General features: G+C 40.9%; 2 protein-coding genes across 11 annotated transcripts in view; one reads left to right on the top strand and one right to left on the bottom strand.

Moving 5' to 3' along the window:
- The first annotated feature begins 13 nt into the window (after positions 1 to 13).
- dnai7 (dynein axonemal intermediate chain 7) lies at positions 14 to 9,378 on the top strand. 2 transcript variants are annotated; one of them, XM_040035591.1, is made up of 16 exons: positions 14 to 47; positions 1,379 to 1,396; positions 1,514 to 1,668; positions 2,680 to 2,768; positions 2,879 to 2,983; positions 3,071 to 3,208; positions 3,446 to 3,580; positions 3,685 to 3,788; positions 4,584 to 4,772; positions 4,855 to 4,961; positions 5,160 to 5,320; positions 5,401 to 5,560; positions 5,633 to 5,847; positions 5,942 to 6,100; positions 6,597 to 6,710; positions 8,874 to 9,378. In XM_040035591.1, exons 3-16 carry the CDS (start codon positions 1,581 to 1,583, stop codon positions 9,147 to 9,149), a joined length of 2,040 nt encoding a protein of 679 aa, XP_039891525.1. In that variant the 5' UTR covers positions 14 to 47; positions 1,379 to 1,396; positions 1,514 to 1,580; the 3' UTR covers positions 9,150 to 9,378. The 2 variants fall into 2 exon arrangements, with proteins under 2 accessions (XP_039891525.1, XP_039891524.1); XM_040035590.1 differs by having other exon boundaries at positions 18 to 47; positions 1,590 to 1,668.
- Positions 9,271 to 25,194, bottom strand: part of LOC120735849 (lymphoid-restricted membrane protein) — a 29,466-nt gene continuing 13,542 nt past the window's right edge. For 5 of the 9 annotated variants that reach the window (XM_040035575.1, XM_040035573.1, XM_040035576.1 and 2 more), the window contains exons 20-39: positions 24,462 to 24,514; positions 22,289 to 22,388; positions 21,494 to 21,674; positions 20,474 to 20,555; positions 17,563 to 17,609; positions 17,362 to 17,450; positions 17,100 to 17,236; positions 16,381 to 16,465; positions 16,251 to 16,293; positions 16,137 to 16,164; positions 15,673 to 15,813; positions 15,138 to 15,272; positions 14,902 to 15,049; positions 14,598 to 14,641; positions 14,420 to 14,488; positions 13,754 to 13,812; positions 13,395 to 13,493; positions 12,259 to 12,384; positions 10,590 to 10,738; positions 9,271 to 10,024 (exon numbers count right to left, since the gene is read on the bottom strand). In XM_040035575.1, coding sequence (XP_039891509.1) covers positions 9,882 to 10,024; positions 10,590 to 10,738; positions 12,259 to 12,384; positions 13,395 to 13,493; positions 13,754 to 13,812; positions 14,420 to 14,488; positions 14,598 to 14,641; positions 14,902 to 15,049; positions 15,138 to 15,272; positions 15,673 to 15,813; positions 16,137 to 16,164; positions 16,251 to 16,293; positions 16,381 to 16,465; positions 17,100 to 17,236; positions 17,362 to 17,450; positions 17,563 to 17,609; positions 20,474 to 20,555; positions 21,494 to 21,674; positions 22,289 to 22,388; positions 24,462 to 24,514 — 1,958 coding nt within the window. In that variant the 3' untranslated portion in view covers positions 9,271 to 9,881. Of the gene's footprint in view, positions 10,025 to 10,589; positions 10,739 to 11,351; positions 11,379 to 12,258; positions 12,385 to 13,394; positions 13,494 to 13,753; positions 13,813 to 14,419; positions 14,489 to 14,597; positions 14,642 to 14,901; positions 15,050 to 15,137; positions 15,273 to 15,672; positions 15,814 to 16,136; positions 16,165 to 16,250; positions 16,294 to 16,380; positions 16,466 to 17,099; positions 17,237 to 17,361; positions 17,451 to 17,562; positions 17,610 to 20,473; positions 20,556 to 21,493; positions 21,675 to 22,288; positions 22,389 to 24,461; positions 24,515 to 25,194 lie in introns of all 9 variants that reach the window. The other 4 variants (XM_040035579.1, XM_040035580.1, XM_040035581.1 and 1 more) reach the window with 4 other exon arrangements.

The following is a 25,194-nucleotide window of genomic DNA, read 5'->3' on the forward strand; positions in this document are numbered from 1 at the left end:
CATGCGTATAGGTTGCCACGGTTACCCAGACGCGCGGGACGAACATGGTGAGGGTTTTTCCCCTCTATTATTTTCTTATAATAGACCTGCTTAAATATTATTTTTAAAGGTCTAAGTGATTACAGGCTATCAGTTAGCGCAATTACGTAGTATCCTATTAGTTTACTGTACGAAATACAGTTTCGTAGTTCTTAACTTCGACTCTCTCTCTCTCTTTATATATACACACAGAGGTGGCAAAAGTACAGACTTTCTTTACTTAAGTAGAACATCTAAGTAGTACAGATACCTGGGTTAAAAAAATGCTCCAGCAAAAGTGGAAGCACTGAAGCAACTGTTTTACTCAAAAGAGGAAAAGTACAGGCTCTGAAATGTACTCCAAGAAAGAAAGTAGCTCTTTGTAGGACAATTCTAACAAGGAAACGGAACCTTTTGCTATATTAATATAATATCATTATACTATTAGTACATGATAACATAAATACAATAATCTAAATTAATACAATAACATAAATTATAATCCCAGTGAATATGCCCAGTTTGAATGTGTTGTATAGGACCCAATGCAGTGGAAAGGAATATTATAAAAAATAAAAAAAAAAAAGCGGTTTTCTGTTGCCTCCACATTTAAACATTAACTCTTGATTGTTCTCATTTTAAAGTGAGATTCAGCAGGTTGGGGGACACTAAGATCTGTGGAGTGGCTCAGCAAAGGGAAAAGAATTACACCTCATAATAATTTCTAATGTGAGATTCAGTAGATTGTATTTGTGTACATGCTGTGATCAGCTGACCTGCTGCTCTTTGTGAATTTACACAACTGAATTTAGCAAGATGTCAGCAGTTTTCACAAGATGTCCTGGGTGATGTCCATCCTCTACACTGACACGGACACCACTCCTCTACTCATTAGATTGTCTTTACAGTAGACAGTATAAAGTTCAGTGAATTCAGTGAATTAATCTAAACATCATCAGCTTAAGTGTGAAGTTATTTCACAGTCTTTTCTCTCCCTGTGAAATAAAACCGTAAATAAACAGTCTGTGTTTTAGCTGATAGAAATGTTGAATTTGAAATTACCTGCCACTTAGCGCTAGCTAGATTATGAAGTTCCGCTAACACAAAAGGTCACCTGCACTACTTCTGGAAATGTAGGCAGTAAAAGTAAAAGGGTGTCAGAAAAATAAATAATTAAGTAAAGTACCTGGATTTTCTACATAAGTACTGTAACAAAATATTTGTATTTAGTTACTCCCCACCTCTCTATATCTATCTATAGTGTATATAGATATAGATAGATACATAGTTTCTTGAATTTCTGTTTTGAAACATGACATTCTGTAACTTTCTCTCTGTCTTTTTTTCCTGTGAATGAAAGCTTCCCAAGAAAAAACAGGTATGAGCAATAGGCAGTCAGTACATCGTCTGTCTTTGACAATTAGACACAGAACTCAGCTCAAGATACACACAGGAAGCTTCCTTACTCTCTTTCTCGCTGCTTCGTTCTCTTCAGCAATATATCCATTTGCTAGTAGGTACACACTGAACTGTCACTGTTAAACTACACTTGCAATGCTCTGATGCCACAGAAGAAGGCCGGTAAGGTGTCCAAGGCTCAGAGGACAAAGCGGCAGCAAGAGGAGGAGGAGAGGAGACTTCGAGAGGAAGGTGAGCGGTCTCTCTTCATTTAAACCTCCAGTGTAGGTGGCGTTTCTGGCACTGAGACTTTAAAGGGAAATTGACTTTTAAAAAAATGAATCTGTTATACTTTTTGAGCTTCTCTCAAGATTTGTTCATTGTCATTATGTTGCTAGAACGTAACAAAAATTGCAATGGTGCTCTCGGTAATAAAGAAAATGTAGAAAAGATAAATAAGATTTACTTTAAAAAAGATAAATGCAGAAGCCTTTAGCAGTCTTTAGAGTAAAGTGACTGGATGTGAGTGTTCGTGCAGGTGGTCCATGGGGAAGGGCAGGTGGACGGATGGCTTTCACAGCTCTTGGAAAAATAGCTGTCCCTCAGCCGGGTGGTAGTGGTCTTTATGTATCTATACCATTTCCTAGATGGCAAAGGTATGAACAGTTCGTGTCCCGGGTGAGTGGGGTCAGCAGCAATATGGCTGGCCTTCCTTTGCAGTCTGCCAGCTTATACTGAATTGAGGTCTGTTAGCTGCTTAATGTGTCTTTGGAGGTTCCTCTCAAAGAACTTCATGATGACTGGGGTCAGTGCGACTAGGCAGTAATCATTTAGGCAGGCCACAGCTGATTTTTTTTTTGGCACAGGCACAATGATGGAGGACCTAAGGCAGACAGAGATAGTGTAAAGTTGCAGAGACAGATTGAAAATGTCCAAAAAGACCCCAGCCAGCTGGTCAGCACATGTCCTCCCTGACACCTTTTCCGGTTTTGCAGCTTTGTTAGTGTTAGTTCTCTTCAGAGAACAAGTCACTTAGTGGAGCTGCAGGATCAGGGGCTGATGCTGCTCCTCTAGTTGAAGGGGAGCAACGGTTGCACCTCCATTAGTGTTGTCAATCTGGAGAAGAAACTGTTCAGGGTATCAGGAAGTGAGGGATCCCAACTGATCTACTGCTCTATGTAGCTGTTTATGAGTAGGAGAGATAGGCGCTTGTTGGTGGATGTGTTCTCTGTTAGGACTGTATCTGTAACATGTACATTGTAGAGGAAGCCCGGATCAGGGCAGAAAGAGAAGAACAGGAGAGAGTGGAAAGAGAGAGAAAGCAGAAGGAAGTGGAAAGGCTTGAGCTAAAGGTAAGAGCCCAGTTTAATATTAACCCTAAATGAAGCATAAAAGAAGAAATGTACATACACAGGAGAGTACTTGGGAATGCTTTGTGTGCTTGGATCTCTTTCCCTGACAGGACCTAGAGCGCAGAGAGGCCGAGTTGAAGGAACTGCACCATCTGCTGGAGGAGAATCATACTGCAGTAACCAAATGGAAAACTGAAGCTGTGGAGACAGCCAAGGTGTGGGTCCACAAGCATTCTGTCCAGTAGATATGGACATTTTCTTTTTCCCTGATGGATTTCTGGCAGTGTATGCTTTGTGTCCAGTGGGAGCGATACATGCGTTGCGACGGTGCACCAGACCCAGCAGTACAGAAAGAGATGAATACATACATGAGTTTATGGAGAGATGACCCTGAGGTCAACATCACGCTTGTGCTCCAGCAGTGTAATCTTGCTCTGCAGGTCTGTATGTGTTTGTTGATCAATGACAGTAAGGTTATTTTATTTCCCTATTATCAGATAATAACCAACAACAATTTTCTTTATGTTAACTGGCAATAATTAAGTGATAATAATCAGGATGAAAAATTAAGCACAGGACAAAAGTAGCTCAAGCTATTAAAAATAGAGGTAACTAAAGCCTTGTCTTCAAGTGAGTTATCTGCTGTGTGTTCTAACATAACAAATCTGTTCTTACAGCTGGTAGATGAGTTGGAAGATTTCCTCAAAGATGTTACAGATCCCCAGGAGGGCCAGAAGTACCAGAAGGTTCTCATGAATTTGCAGGAGCTAATTCACTCAAAACACCACCTTGCTACTGAAGAGATCCTTAAGGTACAAGATACCTGATTATTCCTATGATAACACATCAGGATGCAGTTTGATTTATAGTAACAATATAGCAATAAGTCCAAAACCCTGCGTGTCCATGGTTTCAGAGTGCCAGTGAAAACGTCAGCACTGAGACAGGCAACATGCAGACTGTGATCAAAGATGACAACATTACACTGTGTCTCTGGGCCAACCTCAATAAGATTCCAAGGTTTGTTCATAAAGCTGTCATCTTATAATTTCATTCTGTTATATATCCACTGTTACAGTGGTGGATGCTCATATTAAAGTTTCACATGGTGAAATCAGTGTATGTGTAAGGAATCTCTTTGAGTCAACGCTCACACTTCAGACTCTTCAGTTCTAGGAGTGAGCACAGAAGCTCAACCTTCTCTTTAGCAGCCATTCAGAAGAAAGTTGGTTTAAGTGAGCGGGAAGGAAGCCAGACAGCGGTTAGACAGACAGACCAACTGTCCGTCTGTCCACCCATCTTCTGCTGCTTATCTAGGTTTGGGTTGCAGGGGCAGCAGTCTAAACAGAGACAGCCAGACCCTTGCCAACTCCTCCAGTTCATCTGGGGGGACACTGAGGCATTTCCAAGCCAGCAGAGAGACACTAGAGACATCTTTTCAGCATGTTCTAGGTCAGCCCAGGGTATCCTTCTAGTAGGACATGCCAGAAACGCCTCATCATCTCATCCAGCAGCAATGGGCTAATTGTCCACGAACTCCTGAAACCCCTTTTGAACAGGGGGACCACCACCATGATCTGCCAAATGTCGCTGGCTCCCACATTTTCCTTCTGATGCTGCCTATCCAAAAATAGAAATATGGTGCTAGAAATGAACATCATTCCAACGTTAAAGAAAGTCAATCATTTGTAGCTGTGCCTTATGATGAAGATGAAATTTATGGACAGTACCTAAACACAGACTTGTACAAATGTTGCCTGTAGGTACACAGGCTGATGTTTTATTCCTCTTTGTGTTTCTACCTGGTCCATCCAGGTTTAAGAGTGTCAGCTTCAGTGAGGCAGGCCTCAGCTTTGAGCTTCCCAAGCAGCTGGCTGTGAGTGACATCGCTGTGCGCATCCTCCACACCCGGTATGACCACCTATCTTCATTAGCCAGGATGACTCATCTGAGAACACACACACTCAACGACAGGGTCTACCCGGCGATGCAGTCCACCCAAAGGTTAGGCGAGAGGGAGGTAAGATGAAAGACTCAGCTTCTGTTGTGGGTTCCTTCATTTACTGGGTTATTTTCCTTCCTATAGAATGCACATCTCACAGAGTGCAGCCAGTCTGTGGTCAAGGAGGAGCAGTCCAGAGCCTGAAGAGAGCCAAGTGAGCCACGTCCAAACACAGATGGAGGCACTTGATGGTAAGATGGTCTTTAAATAAAAAGTAAGCACATAAACTAAACTTGTTTTAAAAATACATATCACACTATGTCACAACTAACTCTATGTCGATGATTATTGTAAACTTAGTTTAGAAAGAATGTGTTTATTTCCACAGACAAATTAACCAGCGGTTCTTCTAAAAGCCTTAATGACAGTTCTTTCTGTCTGTTCACCAGTCAGGGATCCGATTGGTCCCCCGGAGGAGCACACAGTGATCAACCCTGTTGCCCAGGTGGTAGACTTGATGGAATACACACCTCTGGGTGGAGTATTCTACTATGATGCGTTTCACCTCCCACCTCAAATTCAATATGCCCATGGCTGGAAATTTGTGCAGGTGAAGAGATAAGGGTCTTCCAGCTAGTATGAGATCAAGCCTCACTTGTACTCAAAGTGCATGCCTGTTTTTGTTTGTAGGTGTTGAGGACAGGTATGCAGGTGTTCTCTTATCAGGCTGAGAAGTCTGGTTTGGATGGCCACGAGGCTCTCCCCTGTCCTCTTGTTGGGGTGTCTGTGACACTGCCCGACTCTGTTGTCTTCTTGGAAGCTCCACAAGTGGCTCGCTGGGATCCTGCAGGTATATCACACTCTGAAATACATCTGAAAGACCCCACAAAGTCAAAGATATTGAAACTGTCTACTCCCAAAGGTAAGCAGTGGAGGATGGATGGTATCACCGACATCTCCTATGATGAGTCTGAGGCCAAAATCTCTTTCAAGATGGACTCCTTCCAAGCATTTGCGCTGATGCAGAAAACCTACGCCAACCTTCCTTTTCAGAGCTGGGAGCTCCAGCCACTGGGCCAGGACTCTGCTCTCTACACTGTCAACGGGGCGTTCATAAACATCAGCATCACTATTCAGGTAAGACGGCAAGAGCACTGTGGACGCAAGACGCAGGAAATAAACAGGAGATGTGGCTTAACTGTTACAATTTGTGCATCTGTGTCACTGATAGGATAATAAATGTATGCTGCAATCAGAGCAAGAGGGGGGGCTCTCTCACCTCATCGGAAAGTGGATGAGTGGCTCGGACCTGCAGAAGGCCATGGTCGACGCTGGGGTCAACATCTTTGTGAATGAATACGCGCACAAATACGTCAGCAGCACTGCCAAGGTCTGCAACACAAAACCAAGATGCTAAATTTGAGACGCTAATATGAGAAGCTTAATAAGAATCCTTCAAAGATTTGACTTCATAAAATGCATTTCAATGGGTTTCAGAATGGAAAAATGGACTTGAACGCCCCTTTAAATGAGGAGATTGAAAAACAAGGTTCGGCTGATATTTCACATGGTACCCACTATTTAAGCAGCTCAGACTACCCCCAGTTGTTGTGCATCTTTTCATTCATCTGACTGAAGAAGTGAATAAGTGCTTTTCATGTCACCAATTAGGGCTGTCAACATTAACGCGTTAATGCGTCATGACGATTAACGCGATTAAAATTTTTAACGCAATCAACCCATCTGGAGCGCAGAATGGACAAACTGCATTTACACAGGGCTGCCTGAAGCGGTCCTGATATGTAGTTTTAAACAACAATTTAATTATTGTGTTTTTGCAGTATTAAGAATTACGAAATGATCTGTGGGGTTTCTGTCCTCTTCAGGACCCACTCACAGAGCACGCTGCCTACGAACAGATGGCCCTCTTTTCCTCTGCCTGTGCATTCTCGTGGAGCAAGTGGAATGCTAAATGTGGAGCTGAGCATCTGATCATGCAGGTACTCTCTCACACATAGATACACTTTATGCAATGTAGTATTTTACTCCATTATCTACTTAAGGCCTCAGTCACACTAGAGTAAAAATAGAACGGCTACCTCTGTGCGAGTAGGAGAAAAAACTGTGGCTGGTGAGTGATTGTGCTGAAAATATTTTTGCTACCTGGGAATGACTGCAAGAAGTTGTGGGGACCACTTTTGGTTGCAAGGAGATTCAGCATGTTGCCAGGTGGGAGGTAATCCGTCTCTGCCTGATTTGGACCGACTGCAATCCCTCTCAAAGAGATTGGTGAAGGTTTGCGATTAATCGCCATCCACTTTACAAATGCAAACATGCTGTAATCAACTGGAGTCACAATGAGCACGACTCTGCTACCTGATCAAATAATGAACCAAGAAAACGTGAATTACTAAAGTTTGTGCCAGAAAATTTTGCATAAACTGTGCTGAATTTTAAAACTAAAAAAACGTGTTTAGTTATTTAGAATGGGAGGTGGACATATTTTCAGAACGATTGCATAATTAATACACCCGATTGTCTCAAAGTGGAGAGCGAGACATAACTTTGGCTCCGTCCTGTCATTCTTTATTCAGTCCTCTGAGTGTTTAGAGCAGAGCCTCGTGTATTCCTGCTGTGCAGTAACACTGGGATTTAATTAAACAGCAGAACTCAAAGAAGCATCGGAGGGAGGCGGGGGAGATGTTGGACAAATGATGCATGCAAGGATATGTCTTGTTTTGGCAACCTATCATTTTTATTATAATGGGCAGAGCAGGTTTCAGTATTCAGGGTTTTAGAGATTTGAAACATCTCTTTAGAAATGTTTTCTCAGCAGTGTGCAAAGACAGGAAATTTTAAGGTTTCTTTCTTTTACTTCCTTAATAGATGCATTTACATAACATCTCTGTCAAAATGCAGCTGTTTGGGGACTGTGTTAGTTTAATATGCAGTATGAACAGTGTTATCTTCTCTACTCGAGAAACTGGCAAACGCAATTCAAATATTTTAAATTACCAGAATTAAATCCTGTGTCTACTTAGTGCTATTTGGCCAGCTGTGCCACTTTATGGTACGTAGAGTAAAGTGAGGTGAATGTTATCTCTATCTCATTACCATTATTTTTCTTTTTTTTAACCCTAAAACTCCATGTAGAGGAGGAGGCATCTTCTTCCATTTACTAAGACCAACAGCAGACTTTCAATTTGAGAATTGATAAATAAACGAACACGTTTTACAGAATCATGAAGCGAATGAAGGTCAGGTTAGAGTTTACCTTTTAATTGAGAAGTCTAGCTGGTCTTACCAGCTGCACCACAAATTGTGTGCGTAACATTTGTTGAGCGATGCCTTCAGTTTCTAACTGCAGGATGTGTGACAGCAGCTCTGTTGCATAACACCAATTCAGTTTCACACACTGCAGAGAAGCTCAGACAGATGCATGCATTTACACATGTAGCAGAGTAACAGCACATTAACACAGACTGCAAACAAACATTGAGTCTCCTTCAGCCCGGTCTCGTTCATCTGAATTGCCTTCTGCTTTCAGAGAGAAACTTTAAAACCTGTGTAAAAGCTGCACTTACACTCTGTTACTTTGTACATTACTCGCTGATTTTTGAGCTACAAGTTTGCACTGTTCTGTGCAGTTCACCGGCAATAAGTCTGCCCCAGGCTCTGCTATAGCATCACATGTCTGATGCAGACAGCAGTAGATTTGAGAGCTATCACAGGTAATTGTGGTATTATTGAAAACCCGATTTTATGTAATTGTCAATTCACCCTCCCCCCGCATGTGGTCTCAGACCTGGGCCCGGTCTCTGAAGCAGCCATTTCAAAGTCAAGGACACGGCCCACAGTTGCAACAATTGTGGTTTGGCTGCAGTCTCCAATTACCATTCTCTCTAGTGCAGCTCTAGATTAAAGCAGACTACCACCTGGGTTCTCTTAACATCAACCTTTACGCAGCCAGAGCTATGAAAAAGGTAAAACAGTAGGCTTTTTATAGAACACGAAACCAAGAAGCAAAAGTGTTATTAACTTGTGACTACCTGATTCTCACCAAAAGGTTACTGACCATGGTTGAGCAGACAGAACAGAGATGAAATTGGCTAACATTTAATATGCTTTAATGTTACATCAACTTGCAAAACTCTCTTTGCCAGGTGTGTGAGCACCACAATCCCTCCCCCGTGCCCAAGGACTCATGGAGTCTGTACCTTCTGGGAGCTCAGAGGAGTCGAAAGCTGGCGATCACAGAAACAAGTGAAGCTTTTTCTCCAGATCATTATCCTGGCAGCGAGTTTCACTCCACCTTCATCCACTTGCTTCAGGACACCATGAGTCCTGATGGCGTCGCTCGGACCAGAAATTCCCATCATTTGTTTGTCGACACAGTGCAGAGCCTGCTCTGTGCCACAAGGCCCCTGATGTATTCATAATCCCAGTGAAATAAACGTAAAAATGCACGACTAAATACAACAACGAGAGAGCTGAATTTGAATTGTACACTTGGATGCACATAACACACATCTTCTATTGTAGAATTGGCTACTTTATTTGTGAAAAGATCCACGCATCTCCTTTGGAACATACAAAAGTGTATGAAGTTGTGGCAACCACAGCAAAAACTTGAAGATGGAAAATACAAAAAACAAAACAAAAACAAAAACAAAAAACGTTGGTGTTGAAACTGTAATAATGCAGAAATACAAGTTAAAACTCATAATCACATTTTCCACTCAAAACTAGCAAACTCATAAATATAGACTTCATAAACACTTAAGAGTTTTATTACCAGTGTTTAAAGAGTAAAGTTATAAACTGTCCTCAGCAACCAATGAGGTAAAATTCCATTAAAAATGCTGGTATTCTCCTGCATCCTCAAGTACATAAAATGTGTTTAAAAAGCCACAGGTGGAGCAGCTCACTGAACAGCTGAGCAGCACTATCACACATGCATACACACAGATAATCTTATTTAGCAAACATAATGTGATGCATAAACTCCTCTATGGGGTTAACTATTCCTGAGGCCAGGCCTGTGCTGTCGATGCAAGTCTTATAGGAATTTGCAGGCACAGTAAACATCCCAACAGCCTCTGCTCTCCCAGTGCAATAAATATCTCTGGAGGGCTGATGAGCACTAGCACCATCGACCCTCAGGACTTCGACTAGACAGGGGGCTGGCCATTGTACCGGAGCCCTGTGTAGGGCCACAGCAGCTGCTGGATGGTCATCCAGGAGTCCCCGGTCCCTACAGGGGCTGCGTCTACAGCTGGCTGCATCACCAGGCTGGCCAGCAGTGCCAGGAGACCTATGCAAACAAACAATGATAACAATAAGAATCCTTTGTTTAATTAAGAAAACACCCCCACTTCTGCATGGATAACAATCTCTGAATTATTGATGTTTTACTTGAATGTTACAGCTGTGCTATTGCTGGGTACCTTGATGCAATTTATCTGAAAAATACTAAGTAAAGATTTAAAACGCACGGTATCAAGAACAAAGTACAATATTGGTGTCAAATGCATATATGGCAGTTTTGAGTTTGATGGCACATTTTCAGAAAAACTGAACAGGGGGCGATATTAAAAACGCAGCTGGAGGAAGATTTTGCAATTAGACCAACTATCAACAGGTCAGTAATGTAAAGTTTCATGAATTTCCAAGCATGCTTAGGCCCTCAATAAAGGAGTTTATTTGCCAAAATAACTTTACCATTACTGCGCAACTTAGGGGTTGCCAAAGCATCAACGTTGAGACTTCAAGGTGGGGGCATGACAAACAAGTGGAAGATGTCACGGTCTGTCCTTTATATACAGTCAATGGAGTGGTTCTCTAGGTTCAAACCAGTAATGGTAACAAAAGGAGCCTACCCGCTAGGAGCACCATCATGGCTAGCCAAAGCCAAAGACCCCTGCCACCTCTGGCTACTGCTGCTGCCGTCCGGGAACTGGTTAAACTATGGGATAGAGACTGGGCCGCTCCTGGTTCTGTAGATGTAGGGCTGGATGAAGGGCTAGGCCTAAAGAAAACGAAATAACTTTATGACACGAACTAGGTAAGACATGGTTACTACGGAAAAAAAAAAAAAAAAAAAGATAAAATGTTAAAAAGATAAAGCGAAAGACTTAAGTTACCAAAAATACTTGTGACGTAGTTAGCTTATTTCAGGACACTGTCATGAACACAGTAAAATCTGTTGGTCATTTGTGGTAACTTAATTACAGCAGGCAGTAAATTAGCTGTGACTTGGCTAAAATTACAATTTAAATGCAGTTAAGTGCATTAAACCACCCATCTTATAACTGCATCAAAGCACAACCATACACATCACTGTTAGCATAGAAAGATGTCAGCAGTTGTTAATAGCAGTTGGCACTGAGCTGGATTTCAGCATTAGCTTATCAGGCAAAGGCAACAGATAATTTTGGCCTGAGATCTGTCAACAGCAGGAATGCTGCTTCAATTTACTTTGGCATCATTGAGAGTCCGTGCAAGGTCATAAGTGGCCTTTGATTGGCACTCCTTCCAGATGAACACAGGCCTTTTGCATGCATTAATAGTGTTTTCCCCCCTTAGACAAAGTCAGAATCCACAATCACTTTCCACTTTGTATTTTCTCCCAACACACTTACAGCATTACAAAGAGCTCATCCTGATTCCTGAGAGATGTAAAGGGAGGAAAAGAGGAAAGGATAGTTCAGAACAACACCTGATCTGCATAGTTTGCATGATCTGTCACCTCACGAAAACAAAGGAACAGGCCAAGGTTTGCACATAAAACTGAAAAAGGTGGCCGAGCATGTTAGTAGATGACAAAAGCAAGCCTGGAGAACTTGGACTGGTTATCACGTTGAATCAAAAAAATGCAGAAACAAGTCATAACACAACACATAAAAAAAAAAAAAAAAGCATGCATTAAAAAGAACACATCCAAAACAAACAAAAACACACAAAGTCTCCAGCTGAAGGAAATGATGAATTTCAAACAAAAGCCTCTGAGCCCCTTGAGCATAGAAGCTAGTCCAGCACAGATCTACATCATGAAAGAGTTTCATCACTTAGGTCCCACAACGTCCTCAAAGTTTTGAAACAAAAGGATGTGAACATCAGATGTTAAAGACGCATTACATTTCTGGTATTAATGATACTTTGACCCAGGCCTCTGTTATCATTATACACAGCAGCAGGGCAGTGTTGACCAAATAGTATAAATGGGGATGGTGTCTTAAAATTGATATCAACATTAATGCCAAAATGTTACATGACTATTGATTGATTGTATAGAGATAATGCATATCATAACAAAATTTCAGTAACTAGTGAAAGTTCATAAGTGGCAATGAAGCGGTTATTCCATTCTAAAATGGATAACATTAATATGCCACTTATGAACTCTGATATCACAAGACGTTCAGGTTACAACTACTGGAACCTGAGTACAGCCAAATGATCAACTCTTTCACCATGTGTCAGTCTCTTGGTTTGTTGGCAGACAGTAGTGCTACCGTACGGTAGCGGTGGGCATTTAGTTGGACTAACGTCTTAAGGGGCAGAATGAGTGAGGTGAGTTTGCTGCCCAGCTCACTGAGACTGGACCTCCTCTCCACCACTGTCTCCTCCTTCTGCTCTTCCTCGGACTGGCAGTCTGTGTTGTTGCAGGCTGTCCTGTGGGCATGCACGGGTCAGGCATTCAAACAAACTTTTCAGCTGCACAATGACATATGACCATTGCTACAAAACCACAATTTTGTGTGCACGTGCACACATGCCAAAGTCATGCATATGAAGCTAACAAAAGCAAGCAGAGAGACACCCCCTGCAGCAGTCATCGAATTATATCCACCTCCTGCAGACCAGTAATTTCTCAGACATGAAGTCATGTTTGAAATTATAATTTGTTTTGCATGAATCAGTTCATTCCCAGCAATGCAGAGTATATGCTTAAATATAGCACAAAGCCATAAAGCAATTTCACAACCTTTCAGTTATTTGGAGATTATTCAGCGCTTGACTTCCATCATCTTTAGCATTAGCTTTGGCTTTTACATTAGTTTTCCCAAACATGTGAAAGCATACGGTGCCCCATAAGAAAAACAAACATGTCACAAATGTCCACAGCAAAGATGTGTCACTTCAATATTTTGTCTTTTTTTTTGTCCTCTTTTATTTATTAGTACTATTTGTATTTTATCTGTTCTATTTATATATTAATTGGCATCTGTGTGTGGACAGCAAAGAAAGAACTTCATTGCACAAAGAAATGCCTTTTTTTCTTTGGACACATGACAATAAACACTTTGAATCTTGAATCATATAGAAAAGAGGCTTCAGACAAATACTTTCCCAAGCAAATGTGGATGGACCAGATGCATGAAAGATGGCTGCTGTGTGGTTTGCTGTCTCTGCGGTTTGTGCTTTCGACTTTGTTTCTGCTTACTAGCTTCACTATTTTCTTTTTAATAACCACAAAGTCAGTCAGCACTCTCTCACTGTAACAAAATTCTCTTGTTTTGTTCTCAATAACATCTGCTGTTGACTATCAAAATTATTTCTGCATAAAATTATACTGTAACCAATATTGCACCTAAGAGCCGCCATTTTTATGCATCAGGTTCTGCGCTAAAAGAACTTTGGTGATGCAGCCAGTGCAGTATCCTCCTCCTCACACGTCTTACCCCTTCATCACAAGCGAGGGCTCTTCAGTGTCGACCCAGGGCACAGAGCTACTAAAACGTTTGAGTGGGGGACGCGCTGTGCTCTTCCCTGCCACATTCCTGTAAACCAACGTTATCACATAGGGGCATAACAACAACAACCCTCAAGTCATGATGCAACAAGCCTTGGTGGAATTAATAACCAACCAGAACCCTCAAATCTTGCTTTAAAAGAAGAGTCACTTTAACAGTCACTGCCCCCCCCCAAAAAAACCCACACTGCCTTTATATACAGGGTATACATTTTGTTGTAACTTAACTTGAAGATAATTTAACACACACACACACACACACACACACACACACACACAAATACCCACCATGGGGACCGTCTGGTCAGTCGTTCCGATTCAACCTCTGAGCCATCTTGTGTTTTGGACTGTGTTGGGGGGGGGGCAAATCAAGGCATCATGAAAACCATACTCTTAAATAAAACTTAACCACAATCATATTTTGTCTGAATACATTTTCTGTATCAATGCTCTTCTTGTTGCTCTTAGTTCATTTAACTTTCCCTACGTTTTACATGTCAAGGACAACTGCAGTTTGTCTAACTACAAATACAGTCCAACTGCAGTGTGAAAAAGTAATTTCAGTTTTCACTTTACACTATTATACCTCATGTCATTTTATAGAAAAAGCACACCTAAGAGAAGACAGCTTCACATACACCTTTGAAATTTATTTTATTTATATTTTAAATAACTTGTGGACTACAGAAAAACTACAATTACAAACTACAAAATGCCAGCCTTTGCAGGATACAGTCATCCAATGAGCTAGCTAGCTGCATTCCACTTGATCCAAAGTTCTCAGTTTCAATAATTACTTAAGAATGAATGATTTTCAAGCTGAAATATTGAGTTCAGACTTTAAAATATAAGGAAACTTTGCATCTTTGGAAATTATACATACAGTGGAGAAACAAAAACATAATGTAACATATTTCCAATGTGATGATGTAGAGTCTTGCAACTGATACTCACTGTGTCAAAATGCATGTTGCCTGGGCCAGCACGAGAAATTGTTATCATGCTGCTCCGCCGGCCTGATGTCTATGAGAGCACGCGCGGTGGTGGTAAATAAATATTGTAATTTACAGGATTAAAAAACAGTCAACAGAAATTTGAATAAATGATCATGATGAAATCGTGTGTAATCCACCTTGCTGTACTGTGATGACTGTTTCTTTCTTTCACGGAAGTCATCTGGAAAGAGGAACATATAGGTTACCCTTGCATGCAAAATATCACATGTGTCACATTTTACACAGACCTGATTCCTGAGTCTCTACTCTAGTGAGTATAGTGGTTCATGTGAGGACAGCTACAAAAGCATTCATTGCAAGGCCCAGTGCATATTTGGCATTTAACTTGGTATATAAAAAGTAATTATGAGTTTGCAGGAGTTTACAACCTATTGTATGCTACGGTCAGACTTTGTATGTCTAACAGAAAAAGGGTACAACCTTTTTCTGTTTGTGATCCAAACGACCTCTCATTCTGCATGAGCGTCTCCCGCAGTTCCAGCAGCTCAGCATGCTCTTTGGTGTACAATCTCCTGAGGTTCTCCACGTGCTGAATCATCACCTCCACAGCCTTTCCAATACGACTCTCCTGCAAATCCCAAACAAAGGAAACCATTGAATAATGACAAAGTTTGTTCCCTTGTCATGCAGAAAACATGTTTAAATTCTCCACTTACCTGATGAATCGCTCCTAGCATCTCAGAGCGACTGGACACCCTAGTCATGGACTGGATGAGAATATCCAGGTTTTTCTGGAGCCTCTGGATGATCTCCATTGATTGGTTGTCATTGTCACAAAGAGGACTAAGAGCCTAAGCAGAAAAAAAAGGAAAAGTGATAAGAGAGAGCTGAAGAACCAGCGAGAAAATATCATACAATTTCCTCAGTTTATTTTTTATTTCAACATATACATTTTCTTATTTATATTATTATTATTTACATATATTAAATAAATCGTACAAAATACATTAAAACCATTGTCCACATTCACTCCACTACACTTCGAAGCTCTCGTGACCTTTGCACCTGTCAGCCCTTTTACTCAGTGAAACCAATAATTACACAATATATTGCAACTTCAATCACACTATGTTTGTGCAACAACCCTCTACTTCATTTACTTACAGAGTTATCACAGCTACCTATGTTGTGGTACTTTAATAACAAAGAAAAAAAAAAAAGAGTGTGCGCTCAACAGCTGCACACACACACCTGCAGTAAGCCCTGACAGCTGGACACTTCTTTGCGGACGTTCTCCTCGGCTAGGTCACGTGACCTCTCCTCTAGCCTGAGCCTCTTCTCCAAAGTGAACATGTCACACTTAAACCCCAGTGCCAGACGCTGGAACTCTGCCTGAAAACAGAAGAGAGGCACTTTAGTCTGAAAAGAAGTATCCAAACACCACCTCAAAATAGTATAAAGTACATTTCCATACGTTCTACCATAACATGGACAGCGGTTCTGGACCAGCAGAAAAGTTACACCATTGAAGTTGTGAAACTTCCACATGCACACACTTCATATTTCAAGAGAATTTAATAGACTTGATGAAAAAAATAGTTATAAAGTAAGCAATAAAGTACTATAAAGTAAAACTTACTAGCATTCTATATGGACACATCATTTTTTTACAAGGTTAAAAGGCAAACACGTGCAGGATCCAGTGGTATACATACCTCAATCTCCTTATCACTAGGTGACAGGCTGCAGACAGAAAGACAAGATCAGAAAACTTCATGTGCATACGAATGATTTACAGATGATGTTGGAATGATAAGAAGCTGTCTTACTTGTTCTTATCTTTGAAAGTGTCAGGAATGACTAACATCTCAGCTATAAGGAAACAAAAGCGTGCATGCAGTCATTCAAGTCCATGAATATTAAAAATGCATTTTAATACAATAAATATCTTAAACATACTTTCCGTGTCCGTGGCCATGCTGGCTACATTTTGGTCCTCCTGAACCTTGTGCTCCTTAACGGCCTCCACGGTGCGAGTCAGCTCCTGCAAGATCGGTACAAACATTCCAGTCTCAGTTTCTTTCTCGTCCCGCTTTGCTTCAGAGTCCGATTCTTCCATACTCAAATTCTCTTCAACACCAGTATTTCTCATGGATTTCACTACTTTTTACATAATGAATTGGAGCTGAAGAGTCAACACAGCTGGTTGTGCACTTGGCTCTAGATTCTGAATGATCCGATCCTGAGTAGAGGAAAAACTCAAACTCTCTTCCTCCCTCTCTCGTGGTCATAGACAAGTGTTCACATGATTACATGCACACACTCACACACTCACTCAGCAAGAAAAGCTGCATTTCTCTTCACGGTCCAGTCAAATGTCACCTTAATGGTGCCATCTTACAGCTTTGTATTTCAAAATGCTGCAAGATTTTTATTTTATACATTTTAATTTGTTTTTTTATTTCTTTTTTTTTTTTAAAGATAGAATCTGACTACATGTGGTGGGAAAGCTAAAAATTGAAGATATCCACTACCTTTCTCCAAGGCCTTAAGAAGAAAACTAAAGTTCAAATTACTTTAAAAGTAATATTTATAAGTGGAGTTAAGCAGTTAAGAGCAAAGTCAGTGTGCAGGTCTTACTAGTTCTCGCCTATTTTTGTCCTTTTTTCTTCACTAACCTCCGAATGGCTTGGACCAGAGACCGTACTGGCCATGCCACTCCCTGATTGGCTGGTGTGTGTGACAGATGATGCCGACTGAGGAGAACTGCTGTCAGAGAGGGTGGTTGGCTTGCTGCTGATGAGTCGGCCTGTCCCTGGAAAGAAGAATTGCTGTGTGGGTGGTTAAAGTTACACACAGACGCACGAACAAAAAGCATAGCCATTTCTGGTTGTGGTTCATTTCTTGTTCCAGCACGCATATCTGTAAATCGTTCTTTACCTGCCGTGCTGGGCTCTGCTTTTGGAACCCCAGCTGCACCGTCCTGCACAGTCTCCTCTTCTTCCACCAGCACAGGTAGCAGGCTTGTGCTTGAAAATATATACTTTTACTTACACAGTATTATAGCAACCTACACTTTTACATCTATTTATGGTATTTTTTGAAACGAAGTTTTCTCCAAGCTGACGTTGAACCACTCACCTGTCCTCAGCTGGTGATCTGCTGGCCGACTGGTCCTGGCTTAGGCTCTAAGATGGACCGAATTAAAAGCGACAAAGAAAAGGATGAGAAAAAACACGAGGTGGCCTTGAAGCACATTTTCGGTCCCAAGAAATTGTTAAAAGCTGCATGCACATAAATGTTCGTGTACACGTAGCGTACCTGTCCCATGGCAGTGAAATGCTATCTAAGCTGTACAGCGTGTGGAACAGAAAGACTGGATTGATTCCTTATATAATGTGGAGCTACATGGAGAGCTCTGCTGTTTTATGAGTGTGTGTTGCCGAGAAGAGTGCACAGTTAACACTGGCACAGTGCTAAGTAGTGGAGGCGGACTTTGTGCACACAGTTGTATGAATACACTCATACAACGTAGCAAGGTGAGAGCTCAGACCAAAGCAGTAGGATATTGTGTAATAAGTGTAGATAATATGACTTCTGACACAACTGCTTCTTTATTTGGCTGCTGCTTTAGGGGTCGCCAGAGCGAATAATCCCAGCGCAGCATCCTCCTCGGTGACAACAGCCAAATTTGAGCCCTACTCTCACCACCATGTTCCTGTCTTTTCTACTCTGGCTTCCTCCAAAGAGGCCTTACTCCTCTCCTCTTCCTTTGTCTTCGGCCAACTGTAGCACAGTTTTCACCGACATCCTGTTGACCAACAGCACTGGAGGTGGTCCACATCATGAAACATGCGGATGTTTTCAAGCTTTTACATCAGAATCCCTTCCTGATGCAACAGTCTCCTTTTATTTGGGCTCGCAACACCATTTTACACCCAAAGCAAAAGGTGGAAAGGTTTGAGGCGTGGCTGCAGGGGAGGCGATACATCTGAGCTCAAACAGCTCATCACACCTCCCCTGCATAAAAGGAGAATGAACTGGGTCCCGATGTTGTTGTTGATGTGCGCGGCTAGCTGCTGGGAAGCTGCAGCTTAGAGTGTAAAGTTACGACAACCGGAGAATAAAAGTGCAGAAAGGCGTTAAAAATGTGGTCGGGTCTGTCACACATCATTTACACTGCCACTGAGTGACAGGAAGTGTGCACTCTGGACACTCTGGTCTATCACAGGGCTTCTCAAATTACTCTTGTGCTGTGAGGTGAAAAACCACTACAGTACCACACATTGTGAATACATTAATCTGATTAAACGTTCTTCTTGTGGTGCTAGATTTCCAATTTGTAATGCTGCATTTAGACTTTAGACCTGGACTTTCCAGGATGTGCAATGCTTATCATCTTGCAGCCGTCTACAAATATCTCTAAAAACAATGCCTGAAAATGTAGAGTACCGAACAGTTTCTGATGCACAAGCTGCAGCACACCATTCTCATCATTGAGAAAACCTTTCGGTTGCGAGACAGGAGCCCCTGCTCAGTGCAGCGACACGGGCTTAGGGGTGAAACCTGGACAATACGCAAGAAAAATCGGCACCCTTGATGATGCTGGCAACTTTTGCTTCTTTGGCCTAGGACGGTGACGGTGTCGACATTGGGATCGATGAACAATTTCTTGTAAACTTAGTACGAAACAAGTTTTTAAATTCAGTTAAATTTTATCATTTCTAAACATGCTGTGAGTATCTTTTTGCAGTTATTAAACCCGATAATCAAAGAATGAACAGGTTTGACATCGTCAAGTCAAAAAGTCCTAAAAAATAAACAATGATTGATCAACAAAATAAATGTTTTTTCATTTGTTTGTTTTTTTCATATTAATCTGGGAAATTTTAGACTAGTCAAGTTTTCGCATGCTGTGTCACATCCAATTGAAACTAAATAAAAAGTGCCACTATTGGGATAAATAATATGGTTGACTTTATTTATATTCTTGTTGTCAATATGAACGAAGCCCTATGAAAATGGATTCATTTACAAGTAAAATTACAGTTTGAATATATTTGAATAATAGGGTTCAAATAGAATACTCAACTTTAAAAAGATAAAAGGCCTCAATTCTTAGTTATAAACACTGACCTGGCCATAAAAATAAAAACAATCACTATCTCTCAGTAGGGTGGCAGGCCATAAAGTTAACATCAAGTAGGAGACTAAAAACAAACCGACAGATCTGGCAGAGAGCAGGACGTACACTAGCCGTGGTGAAACAACTCAGACATCTATGGTTCCAAATCTCCAAACAAAGGAATGTAATTTGCAAAAATGTACTTTTAAAACCCATTCATCTGGACACAGAAGTCATTCAAGACCAACCAATAAATTAAGAGGTAAAAATAACTAATAAATAGTAGTCAAGTAACTGTGTAACCAACTTGTTGAGCAAAAATGCTAAAGAACACACACATTCAGATTGTGATTAATTATATTTGAGTTAAATTCTTGTTTAAAAATTAAAGACTCTGTTCTTGAGATCTCATATCTAATACTTTTTCAATGAATACAAAACTTAATTTTGTTTTGATTAAGCTACTATGTATAAACTTCTTTGCCTGTAAACTTTACCGATTTCAACAAGCTCTGACACATATTAGATTTTTCATCGTTTTTTTTATGAACTACCCAAACCTGAGACATCTTGAAGTAAAGAACTTTAACACAGACTTTGATGAGCAGTATGAGGTATAACACACTTGCCTTGTATGTTAACAGAGCTGAGGGAAGCTGACAGTCAAGCCCATAACTCCTGATGTAACTAGCTTGATCAGTCTGATCACATACCTTTTCACTTTTCTAAGGTAAACCCAGCCCCTGCCCAGCCTGTTGAACTCCACCTCCCTTTATAATACACCTTCACTGACTCAACACACACAAAGTTGCAAACAGAAAAAGTGGGTCAAAAAGAGGAAGGGGAAGTATTCATGAGTGGGCGCTGAAAAGATGAGAGGAAATTGTTTTCATTTATGCATTAAAGCACTTCTCTTCTGCTACTAACCTTAATATAGCTCATGTCTCCGGCAGTTGAGTCCACCTTGCCTCCCTTCTCTTCTCCTTCGTGGTCCACACTGGTTGGCTGGCTGCCGACAACAGTTGAAAGATCAGAGATCAACCTTTAGGTACTGTCCATTTTTGGATTCTTTATTGATATGCCTGATAAACTTTCTAGCTAGCTAATGAGCCAACTGACACAGTGAAAGGCAGCAAGAGAGATGAGGAACAGACTTCATCTCTGTGGAGGTAGACTGTGCCTATGCAAAGCATGGGCACAGAGATACCAATTAGCCTTTGCACTCCTCCCACAGCAATGAAAACGCCCATTTGACTAGCAAATGTTGCCCAAGTCGCAGGGAAATGTTCAAACTTCATGAAAGACTGCTTCAGTTATGACTATTGTGACTACTGATAATTCCTTTCAAGTTCCAATTCAAAAGAGGCCGTTTATGCTGCTATGCAAGAATAACCATGTGAGACTGAGTGACAAAATTATATTGTGTACTAAAGAGACGTGTTTTCTGTGCCCCAGGTGAGGTTTACCAGTTCAGACCACACACAATGATCCTTTTCAGTGGCACTGAAGGAAGAGGCTGACCAGGAAATGTTCATCTCTATTTCATACCAACTTTCACACTAGATGTGGTTGCAATTCACAATATATTCAAATTACCACATCACTAGTTGATCATCAGTGATAAGTAATCCTCTGGTTCTCTTCATCAATTTCATTATCATATTCTGTCTTTTGGAAATTCCCATTTGCACATTGATGACTCTCACTCTCTCAGCACAAATAAACACAAAGTATCTTTGTTTTGCAGCTCTATCAAGTCTTGTGAACTGATTGCAACAAACTAGCCTCACAATTTAATGTAAGCTATTACAACTGTCTTTCTTGCAAACAACTTCAAAATTCTATTATTTGGCGCCCCCTAGTGGCAATGATAAAAAAAGTCGATGACAGCAATCCAAGAGTCTTTTTTTTTTTTCCTGGTAGCAAAGTCAAATGTTTGTCAGTCACCTCTCAGTCTGGCTAATGGTCTCGTCTGATCCAGGCGAGGTGCTGTTGGGAGAAACCATATCAGCTGCTGTGGGAGGGGTGCTAACAGGAGTTATAGTTTGGTTCAGATCAGGTGAGTTTCTCAAAGTTTCAGCTGGACCACAGGAGTCAGACTGTCCATTTTCACAAGCCTCTGCACCTGCTGATACAAGAGCCAAAGTTAGTTTATTTATAGACTATCAGTATGAAGTAATGTGAATATAATATGATATTTCACAATTACGAGTTTCTCTTGTGTAATATTTTGCACTTATTTCAGTGCAAACTGGGTGTAGTTTACAGTACATGAGCATTAGTTATAATTACACATATACAGAGAAACCATTTTAACACATTAGTACCACATTTCCCCTCTCTAGGTCATACTTAACCACAATAATCATCATAAAACAGTTAATTTTGCAACTTCCTTATCCAGTAAATAAAATAGGATAAAGATAACAAGAAACAGTAATGCAGGGTTTGCTTACCAAATACAAGTTCAACCAAAATAAACACAGCATAAGGTCATTAAAAACATAAGTGATGTGAATACTTAGTAGCATGTGATCATCTTGCACGATTTAGTAAAGCCTTGTCTTGTCTAAACAAACAGCATACCAAGCCATTCAGGAAATGACTCACTCTGGTTAAGGTGTAAATGCAAACAGTTGAACTGGAGTCTAGCTGACAGCAGGGGGAGAGGAAAGTGAAACAGAAAGATAGCAAGTAATCAGCACTTCAAGTGTAATACAGAGACAGAGGAGGAGGTCTTACCGTTATTTTCTGAGTGGGGCAGATCGGGGAGAGCATCCGCCTCTGGCTGTGTAACGCTGACAGCTTGTGAGTGGGAGCTCAGCGGTACCACTGCGTCTTCCTGGAAGGAAGAAAAAAAAAAAAAAGTGCATGCACGCACACAGAAATATTGACAAATATTCAAAAAAAGAGAAAAGGAGTGAAAAGATCAAATAAGCAGCACACTAAACAGCACACACCATATACTAAAAACAGCAGGCACACAGTCAATAGAAACAAATCTGTCAAATGAGGAGACATTACATAAGTCAACAAAATCTTACAGATGACAGAAAGCACAAAGAGTCTGCCCCATCGTTGATGGGCTGCTGGAAAGACCCCCAATTACTGTCATCCTCATAGAAATTCAAAAGCAAACATCACTTTCATAATGCTAGCATTGATGAGTGATTAAATTGGTTTTATCAACCTCACAGGCATGAAATTAATTAAACAGTGAGCAAGTGGGTAGAATTCATAACATGCAAGATAAGCAAGTGCAAGACGCCAAGATTATAGCTACTTCTTTTCCCTTTCACATCAGTGTGATCGTAGCGTTTCATCAGTGACAACCTATATTTATTAAAAAAATAAAATTAAAAAAAAAAGCAGTTTCTGTACAAGCATGCAGACTGCTGACTGCATGTAGAGGCTGTGAATAATATGTGACGAGCAATTTGGTAGGCAAATGACGGAAGAGGACAGGGAAAGGAAGGCAGAGACGCTGTTTAATATCTTACATCATAAATTCTTATTTAGTGGAGTAAAAAACTAGAGACAGCCGTCAATGACAGGCAGAAGAAACTGAGATTTCAGCACATTCAAAGCAGTTATTTGCAGCTAAAGACCTTGAAATTTAATAAGTCAAAAGGATCCCTGAATAGGTAGACTTCAATGAAAGAGTCACTGCTCTTAACAGAAAGTTACTTCCGTACAGTTAATATTGAGTTAATGTGACAGAAATATGCCGACAATGACCTCTGCAAAACTTCAAACACCACAGATCGTCACAAATGCTAGTTGCGTAATTATTATTGCAGTTGACCACAGCCAACTGATGCTGGGTCATCCAAACTGAGTTTGTTAATAATATGAAGCATTATATTACTTCATTGCAGTCGCATGTGACAGATATGGTTATATTTTCAACTGCAGCCAAATTAAATATTAACAACTTAAATGAACCGTGGAAGGTGCAATAAGCATCAAATCAGCTTAATGGAACCGTGCTGCTGAAGTCTCATCTACTGTTGGCAGAGTTGCTGATGATTCAGTGTCTTGCTCAAGAGATCAACATCAGTAATAGTTGAGAGTGGAGTGGGGAGTCATAGAGGAAAGACAGCCAAAGGAGTACATCGATTTCACAATCCACATTCTTTAGATAGATGGTTTAGAAAAAAAAAAAATCTTTTTATGGAATGGCGGACATTTATTCTTAACAGCAAAATCTGAGCAGGTATTCAGACAGGTCACATTACTCTAGGTCAGGGGTCGGCAACTCCAGGCCTCAAGTGCTGGTGTCCTGCAGGTTTTAGATGTGTCCATGATCCATCACAGCTGATTTAAAGGGCTAAATGACTCCTCAGCATTTCCGAAGTTCTCCAGAGGCCTGGTAATGAACTAATCATTTGATTCAGGTGTGTTAACCCAGGGTGCGATCTAAAACCTGCAGGACACTGGCACTCGAGGCCTGGAGTTGGACACCCCTGCTCTAGGTAATCAAAGGTTTCAGATGCTAAAGTGTTAGCGACAGTCTCAGTTTTAGCTAGTCAGCTAAGGCGATCCCAAATTCCACGGCAATGCTTTTAGATCGCTTTTAACAGCTACATCTAATGATATAGGACATACTTATGTACCCATTTGTCACATGTGCCATCAAATATGAATTTGGCCATGTTGATTTTAATTAAAAATACATTTGAGAATCTTGATTAAAAATATGTTTCAAGGAAAGAAAACCTGTTATTTTTTTTAATGGGGTTTCATTCTGCAACATCCCACCAAGATGTATTCTTATTTGGCTTCAGCATAACATTAGAGCCTGTTAACCAAGTTGTGTCATTTCAAGTGAATCTTTTGATCAAGCATAATAAGAGCAAAAGTTAAAAAAATGACCTTCAAATTCAAATGTAGTGAGCACCTAATTTCACTGTACCTGCAAAGGTTGACAGGTCACCTCTGGCTCTGACTCACTGCAGGCTGCAGAACCTGGGACAGAGGGAAGATGAGAAAAAAAATGAAACAAAGAAATGAGAGGAGAAAGGAGGAGGCTGAGAAAAATGACAAAACAACGAGGCTGATCGCTGAGAACCCAGAGCCCTGTCAAATCCATCCTGGGGTTAATTCACAAACCAACTGCACTGTCGCCATAAAAGGTCAGACAGTCTATTATGTAAAGAACTGAGCTGAGGGAGGGGCAAAGGGGTTAAAATACCATCCATGGCTAAGGTGGCATTAATGACCACACTTGCACACTTGTTTTCTGTTTCTCGGCCTGCCAACCGCTCATGCAGACAGAGGAATGGGGATTACTGTGCTCACTTCATGGCCTCAGACCAGTCACACACCTGGCCATAGAAGGATCTTGAGGAAGAGAGGATTTCTCGTGCTGTGTTGACATACGCACACACACATTCCCTCACTGAACCTTTAGAAGCCCAGGGCCACAACAACCATAGAAGGCAGGGGTCTGCTTAGAATGGCCTCGGAGATTGAGCATCCTTACAGTAAGACAGTGAGCGAGTACTGTACTGGTTCTAAAGGTAGCTGACTCCCATGAATTACTGGGGAATAATCCAGTTTATCTCACACACACACGCACAAATAAATCAGCACTCAAAGACAATGGTAATCTGTTAAGAGTTTATCATATACAGCGTAGACTGATT

Source organism: Simochromis diagramma, unplaced genomic scaffold (genome assembly GCF_900408965.1).
Source record: "Simochromis diagramma unplaced genomic scaffold, fSimDia1.1 OVJJ01000816.1, whole genome shotgun sequence".
Classification (NCBI taxonomy): Eukaryota; Metazoa; Chordata; class Actinopteri; order Cichliformes; family Cichlidae; genus Simochromis; species Simochromis diagramma.

Excerpts from the sequence above, each read along its gene's own strand:
- dnai7 (XM_040035590.1), top strand. Across the intron at positions 2,984-3,070 it reads AAGCTGTGGAGACAGCCAAG|TGGGAGCGATACATGCGTTG; the intron begins GTGTGGGTCCAC and ends CTTTGTGTCCAG. Across the intron at positions 4,773-4,854 it reads GCGATGCAGTCCACCCAAAG|AATGCACATCTCACAGAGTG; the intron begins GTTAGGCGAGAG and ends TCCTTCCTATAG.